The sequence below is a fragment of the Adiantum capillus-veneris genome, chromosome 2 (genome assembly GCF_014529385.1).
Source record: "Adiantum capillus-veneris isolate H3 chromosome 2, ASM1452938v2, whole genome shotgun sequence".
Classification (NCBI taxonomy): Eukaryota; Viridiplantae; Streptophyta; class Polypodiopsida; order Polypodiales; family Pteridaceae; genus Adiantum; species Adiantum capillus-veneris.
Genome location: NC_140932.1, coordinates 17,406,501 through 17,413,532, shown reverse-complemented (window position 1 = coordinate 17,413,532; position 7,032 = coordinate 17,406,501). Strand labels below are relative to the sequence as shown.

Here is a 7,032-nt window from a genome sequence, read left to right as displayed (position 1 = left end):
TACATGGAAATTTTGTATTTTTTATCGTCTATAGACTTCATACACATCACAATTCAAAAGATACATTTTATGAAAATATCATAACTCACGATTTCGGACCAGGGTGTATTGAATAAAACATATGCCAAAATTAAGAATAAACAAAACATAAAGACTTGTGTGGGTGTTTTGACAATCAACAAGTTAAAATTGACAATAAATGAAAACTAGGGGAACCACACCTGATATACTTTTGAAAAAGTGTGTAAATTTATAGACTTCATTACTAATATTCCTACCACAAGAACGGGGTATGATACAGTTTATATTGTGGTAGATAATTTGACCAAACTTGCACTCTTTTCCAAAAAAGAATATTGACAAGAATCCGAATATTGAACGTTTGTTTCTGATGAAAACGTTCCCATTGCATGGTATGCTTAAAACCGTTGTCTAACAGAAATTGAACATTTGTATTTCACTTTTGGGAGGCCATGTTTAAAGCACTTGGTAGACAGTTATCTACTATCTTTCATCTGCTAACAACAATGGATTGTCTAGAGCGCATCGATAGAGTTTCGTATATGTCAAATTGGTTACTTGCCTGACGGAGTAACCGAAAGAGTCATGCATGTCCTGGAGCATATGCTTCATATGAATGTAAATGAAAATCAAAATGATTGGATTTGTCTCTGGTTGAATTTGCATAATATATTTAGTATCATGCATCCAGTCACGTGAGTGCTTTTGAAGATGAAAGATTATAATTGTGCAACTCCAATTTGTTTTTGTCACTGATAAATAAAGTAGAGATATCTAAAGAGATACTTGAGCAGATGGAATGGAAATTGACAAAAGTGAGATCAGATTAGAGAGACCCAAAAGGAATTAAAGGGGCATTATGATAAATACAAAAGACCCATTGAATTCACTTGAAAAGATTGTTTTCCTTAAAAGTCATTCTAAGAAAGGATAAAAAACTTTCTTTGCATTTTAAGCCATTTAAAATTGTAAGAATGATTGCATCGCTTACATATCAACTTGATTTGCTTGCACATGTTAAAGTACACCTTTTTCATGTCAATTCGAAAGTTTGCTTGCCTCTTCATCAGTATGTTCAAGTCCTTTTTTTTTCCAATCTCTTTAAAGTTGAGGGTTTGAAACGTTAGTGCTGTCCTTACCTAGCTTGAAAAACCTACTCGGCTACACTGTGATACATTTTTCTGATGCTGTGCACAATGCACCTAGGAACACCTTTGGAAGGAATTCGTTTTTCAGTGTCTGGTGTATGGATCATCTACTCATAGAAAAACTCACAATTCTTGGGTCTCTCCACACCTATGGTGCTAGCAATCATCTTTAAGGCCTCCAAACGCTCTTGAAACCTTTTTAGGTAAAATTCAAATGCTCCGAATCATGTTTATTGTACTCCAATGGCAAAGACAACAAATAGTGCCACCTAGTATTCACAATCACATGGCTTAAGCTCCCATCTCTCTTTCATCTAACCAAGCTTTGTAGCATAAGTACGACTCTTTTCTGAGTTACTCTTTTCCAAGGGTGCAATCCGAGTCTTCGTGTCGTCGCTCAAATGTTAAGGATATGAGCTTGCCTCATTTACTCCTCTTGATATGAATGAATTGGTGTCCTTCCCTTCCAGTCATTTCTCATACCTACTTGCAAATGTTCCTCTTATCACTTTCCTTTAGCTTATAGCTTGCCATTTATCATTTGGGAAATCTCCTCTTTGAGGGCTGTGAGGTGCTTTCGTCATTCTCACCTTCCTTATTACTGCGCTTGACATGCCACTACCTCCCAATTCAAGCACCTCTCCTTTGAGAGCCATGTTCTCTTCAATAGTCGTTATGGTGGTGTAAGCTTAAAATGTGTGCCACTGATGTCTAAAGAAGTCGGATGTTTTCAATGTTGGGACACTTCAAATCACGTCATGCAAGAGAATTGGCAACCTAAACTCTTATGGGACGGCTCTTTTGATGATGCCTGATGCCTTGCTAGTTTACCCTTTTGCTTGCATGTCAAGGAGTTTCTTTGCCAAAACAAACTACACAAATCTTACCGTTGTTGCAGCCATGATATTTTTTAACGAATATGTTCAGCAACTATAAATGCACAAGGCAGATTTCAAGTGCGTACACAACAAAATTTATAGTTAAAGAATGTGCACATTATAATTACCTAGTTAAAGAATGTGGACATTTTCCCCAACAAAATTTCTTTCTATTAACATTGAGATACTTTACAAGATTGTTCTGAGCCTCAACAATGTGTTGTGGCTTTCCTATAGAACATAGCGAGGAAAGAAGGAGAAGCTTTCCTTAGGGCTCTCCTCTTATCCAGATAGGGCTCTCGCACTAATATATCTACAACCAAGATTACCTAAACAAAGCTACCAAATACTCCTCCGCTTTTCAGCTTCTCCATTCTTGCTTGAAGTCCTGACAATGCTTTGTCTTCAGCAGGATGATGCTCCTCAGTCAAGTGGGATACTGACTCCGAGCTTGGCTCATCAATCCGTGAAATTGCATTGCGAGCGGCCCCAACAGTCCACCCATTTGTGTACTGACCCTGACCCCCAGTAGGTGGCTTTCCAGCAGTTGCAGCCTGTATATTTTTCATTCTTTCTCTGATTGCGTCCAGTGTTCCAGGCATGGGTGCCCCAAAGTTCATTTTCCCATCACCTTCACATCCACACAAAATATCATTTTGTAAGACGGCTTCAGCAAAAGTTGTTCCAAATCTTTTTTTCAGTATGCCCTTTATATACCCCACCCCCCCAAAAAAAGATCAATCTTTGAGTTTGCTGGACAAGATTATCACAAATTCTCGCAGAGTATACCTCCTACATTTCCTGCACCCTCATATGGTCCCGTAATTGATCTCAGATAATTATCCTTCTTCAAGTCACCAGAAAGCCCTGGCCCGTTGGTATATTCATCGCTTTCCTGACCCACTGGTGTGTCCAACCTCATAGACTGCAATCGGGTATTGAGCGGTGACAAAGGTGCTTGTTTGGGTGAGGTATGTAATGGAGAAGAAACAGGTGGTGGCGTAACCATTGGCAAACTTCCAGGGGTCCGTCCAGCAGCTGCATTCCTTTCCATCTGTGCATGGGGGGAAAAAGGCTACAAATAAGTTCTAGACTGCATTTGCATTCAACTCCAACACAAACAGTCCGCCCAGTTAAAACAGATATCCACTAAGGTGAGGGGCCAATATTATGGCACGAAACTTGACGGGGGCGCTTTTCCGCCTCCCACAGCAGTTCATATTTCACCTGCATATCCTGCTTCACTGGGTTGGCGACGATCGAAGAAAAAGCTAGTCTGTGCATCCTGTTGGTAATTCCAGCCTAAAAGAGTTCACAGGAGGCAATGTGGCATTAAGGGACCAGAAATCGAGCGGGGTTCAACCCATCACGCACACATCCTGCATTCAACACGCTAGCCGATTCGCCTCTATTTTGGACGTTGAGAATGTTGCCGTGTGCAATACTACTGGCACATAGCATTGCTGGAATTGGGGGCCGCCATTCTACTGGCCCCTTACCTTACCTCAATTTCACACGAATACATAACTTTAAAGCATCACTATTGGGTGTTCAATTACTACACACAAATACAAAGCAGGCCGGGAAAATACCTGGGCTAACCCATCACGAATGTAAGTCCGAAATGCCTCACTAGCATTTTGTAGTTGCGAGAATATGTCGACCTGCAAAACACTTTCAATGTTATGGTTGCCCAAACCTACGAGATACCTATCTGATTTATTATATTGCACATCTAGCCAACAGCAATGAACTCAAATAGTAGCCCTTAAGAATCTTTTTCCTATCAAGTATAAAACCACTGATTTTCGATGCATGCCTGAGGATATAGTTGTGTGATTCTGTACAGTTCATACAATCCTATTGTACAGGTTTGCTTGTCGCCGATCTTCTTGAACACGGAAGCAAGCTCTTGCTGTTACAACACAATTTTAAAAATAAGCAAATTATCAGCACGAGTCGGCCTGACAGTTCCATATCAAAATCCATTTCTAAAGCAAATCTTACCTTTAATTGTGCCTCATTTGAATGATGAGCAGGAGACGAGCCACCATTCTGACTTGAGTCAGACCAATGAGCCTGACCAGCTGTGCCAGATGGCGTCAGCATTCTAGCAGCAGCTAGCGTCTGCATGTTAAGACTTATTAGACAAGGTATATTGTGATCACACCAAACAAGAAAATCCATACACCATACCTGAAGATTGAGATCAATATATGCAAGAATAATTGGCTGAGGATCTATATCGATAGGGACCATAGAAAGGTGACCCTTGATTGCAGTTCCCCGAAGCTTCACTAGCTCATGCAAAACAGTCTTTACCATCCTCAGAGGTTTGTCATCTGCCCCTGCCCTGCCAATCAGCAAAGAGTAGACTTGATAAGAAAAATGCAAATATTCTGTTCGTACTACCCCCCTCCCCCTGCCCCTCCCACTCCCCCCCCCCCCCCCCCGGGCAGCCCCCTCGGAAAAAAAAAAAAAAAAAGAACAAACAAACCTACCCTCCCTACAAAACAAAAGAGAAACAAAAACAACCTGCCCTCCGCAAAAAAACGGTCCAAGATCGCTTGGAGGTTGAATCTTCTACGTAAGAACCACCCTAATAGCTGTCTCTTACGAGAATGAAATACCTAGGTGCTAAACCCAGATCCACGCCATTACCTTGAATGTTTTATCAACATTCCCTCCTTTTGAATTGCATAAAGTTCTATGCTCCCGGGACTCCTAGTTCCTTTGTTTGGAGGAAATGGTACTACAAAATCAATTTTCCACCACTACCAGCCCCAACAAGAACCTTTTTGCAATCTCACCTTCTTCGAATCTCTTCCATGCCCAGATCTTGTAAGTACTCATGTATGCTTTGCAACAGCCGATCCAAGTCCACCTCATAAATCGTAGCATTCAACACCTAGCATTTTCCAGCATGATGTTAGAACAACTTACTTCCAGAGAATAGCAATTGCAAAAAATCAAAAAGGCATGATAAATACCTTTGTCAACTTGATAAGGCACTTCACTACCAAGTCAGAAAATTTTTGACTCCTGATCATAGTGGATTCTTCCGAAGTCGGTCCAGGAAACCGTGAATAGTCTATAGGACGCAAGAGTTGTATTAACACAACAAAAGCTGAAGTACGATCAGCATTTTCCTGTAGAAATCAAAACCAAAGGAGCAAGCTTATTACTCCATTACTGAATCATCATATTTACAATGCATGAAAAGTTGAAGGTCTTATGCATATGACCAGAATCTTGAGCATGAGAACATTTAAAGCTTTGAGAAGCTGGCTTCCATCATCCATCAAAGGAACTCTCTCATCTAGGAGCCAAAGCAGCAGCTCCATGATGAGTTTATTCAAGGTCTCTTGTTTAACATTGTGAGCAAGTTTCTTTAACTGAAATGTCTGTCAAAAATTGCAAAACAAAAAGATTTAGGGGGCACAAGGTACATGTAAGGGTGGATCAAACAATTTGATAAACATATGTGCTACAATAAAACTGTCAGTAGATCGTCAGCTTTTGCATAAACTTCTCACCTGCATAAGTGTATTGAGGACATATTTACATGACCTTGATGACGCTCCACCAAGACCCAAGTGAAAGGTGCTAGCCACCTGGCCAAGAACACAGTAGTGTAAACAGCAATACCTAGCTCAGCATACTTATAAAGCTATGAATAAGGACCTTGAACATACAAAAGACTAACCTTCTTGGTTAAGCTGAACACAAGACGATCTGCGTCTTTTGCAATATCATCAATTAAAGGGCTCTCTGTATCTCCTGCTGCTTGATTCAGCTCATGGCAAACTAGTTTCATACCTTCGACCGCCTGAAAAAGCAATATAGCAGATAGGACAACTCAAAAGTCAATGTCTGCTGCTCCGTGTTTCACACTGATACTAACACTTAGCATAAACTGTAACACTCAACATGTTCGGGAGTTGCTCCTGATTCAATAATGTCTAAGGCTTCATTCCAATCAGAAGGACCCGCAGTCGCTGAAATCAAACTGCTGTTGAGAAAGGCTGGCTCAAAGCCACCATCATAAATACCATTAGGACGCCCTGAACTGTAGCAGCAAAGTCGAAATCAGAAACATCAGGATTGGACATGCATAAACATAACAATAAAATTTATCAAACAGATGACTGAATTTAAAACCTCTGAATTGTCATTGCAGCACTAGATGGCCTTGATACTGCCTCTCCACTTTGCTCCACAGCATCCAAGCTGCCAATCAATTTTTGACAATTAAATTCTTTTAGTTTCTCAGTTCACACTCACATGCTGCTTTATCATACCCAAAATTGATTAGTATGAAATGAAGTAACCCTATCATCTCAAGCCCTGCTCCTTTGGTACAAGGCAACAAGAGCGCACAAGAAGGATACATGGCATAGACAGCGAACTGCTTGAAAAAAGCTCAGCAGGAGACCAACTCCAAGAAAGGACAGGAAGTCACAAAATTTTCTTTATAAACCAGGGAGGCAACTAGCAAACAGTAATATACCATGAGGGATCAAAGATAAGAAGAGACCAGCTTTGGAGGAAGAATGGGAAGACGTAAAAACGAAATGCGTTTTGCAAGGAGGAAATCAGACCAATACTAGAAGGAAAAAAAGAAAAAAGACAGAAAGCTTTATTAGTGTCTTCTAGAGGCCGACTTTGGCCTATGGGAAAAAATGGCGTACATGTGTGGGTCCTCTGAGCATCCAGTAAAAAGGACAAAAGTGCCGAATATACACCTACTACAAAACAAAATAGACTGACATAGAAGTGTGAATATATTTATAAGAGGGGTGCGGGGGATGGAGCTCTAACTCTAATGGGTGTGGAACTACATGCAAACAGGAATACAACCATCATATGCGAAGGGCTAGCTAGCTCTATCCGATACCAAACTAGAGCTTTGTGATAGCATGTTCTTCGAAAGAGTGAAACAATTTCAAGTTATTTTATTATGCTTTCGACAGGATTTCGTGCCA

The 7,032-nt window shown here is 40.5% G+C and overlaps 1 protein-coding gene across 1 annotated transcript in view; it reads right to left on the bottom strand.

The window, feature by feature from the left end:
- Positions 1 to 2,195: 2,195 nt before the first annotated feature.
- Positions 2,196 to 7,032, bottom strand: part of MOR1 (ARM repeat superfamily protein) — an 84,292-nt gene continuing 79,455 nt past the window's right edge. Inside the window, exons 42-54 of the mRNA XM_086484007.1 lie at positions 6,209 to 6,277; positions 5,978 to 6,116; positions 5,754 to 5,876; positions 5,584 to 5,661; positions 5,293 to 5,451; positions 5,038 to 5,196; positions 4,858 to 4,955; positions 4,244 to 4,400; positions 4,055 to 4,174; positions 3,867 to 3,962; positions 3,640 to 3,711; positions 2,837 to 3,101; positions 2,196 to 2,678 (exon numbers count right to left, since the gene is read on the bottom strand). Of these exons, the coding sequence (XP_086340133.1) occupies positions 2,377 to 2,678; positions 2,837 to 3,101; positions 3,640 to 3,711; positions 3,867 to 3,962; positions 4,055 to 4,174; positions 4,244 to 4,400; positions 4,858 to 4,955; positions 5,038 to 5,196; positions 5,293 to 5,451; positions 5,584 to 5,661; positions 5,754 to 5,876; positions 5,978 to 6,116; positions 6,209 to 6,277 (1,837 nt within the window). The 3' untranslated portion in view covers positions 2,196 to 2,376. The remainder of the gene's footprint in view (positions 2,679 to 2,836; positions 3,102 to 3,639; positions 3,712 to 3,866; positions 3,963 to 4,054; positions 4,175 to 4,243; positions 4,401 to 4,857; positions 4,956 to 5,037; positions 5,197 to 5,292; positions 5,452 to 5,583; positions 5,662 to 5,753; positions 5,877 to 5,977; positions 6,117 to 6,208; positions 6,278 to 7,032) is intronic.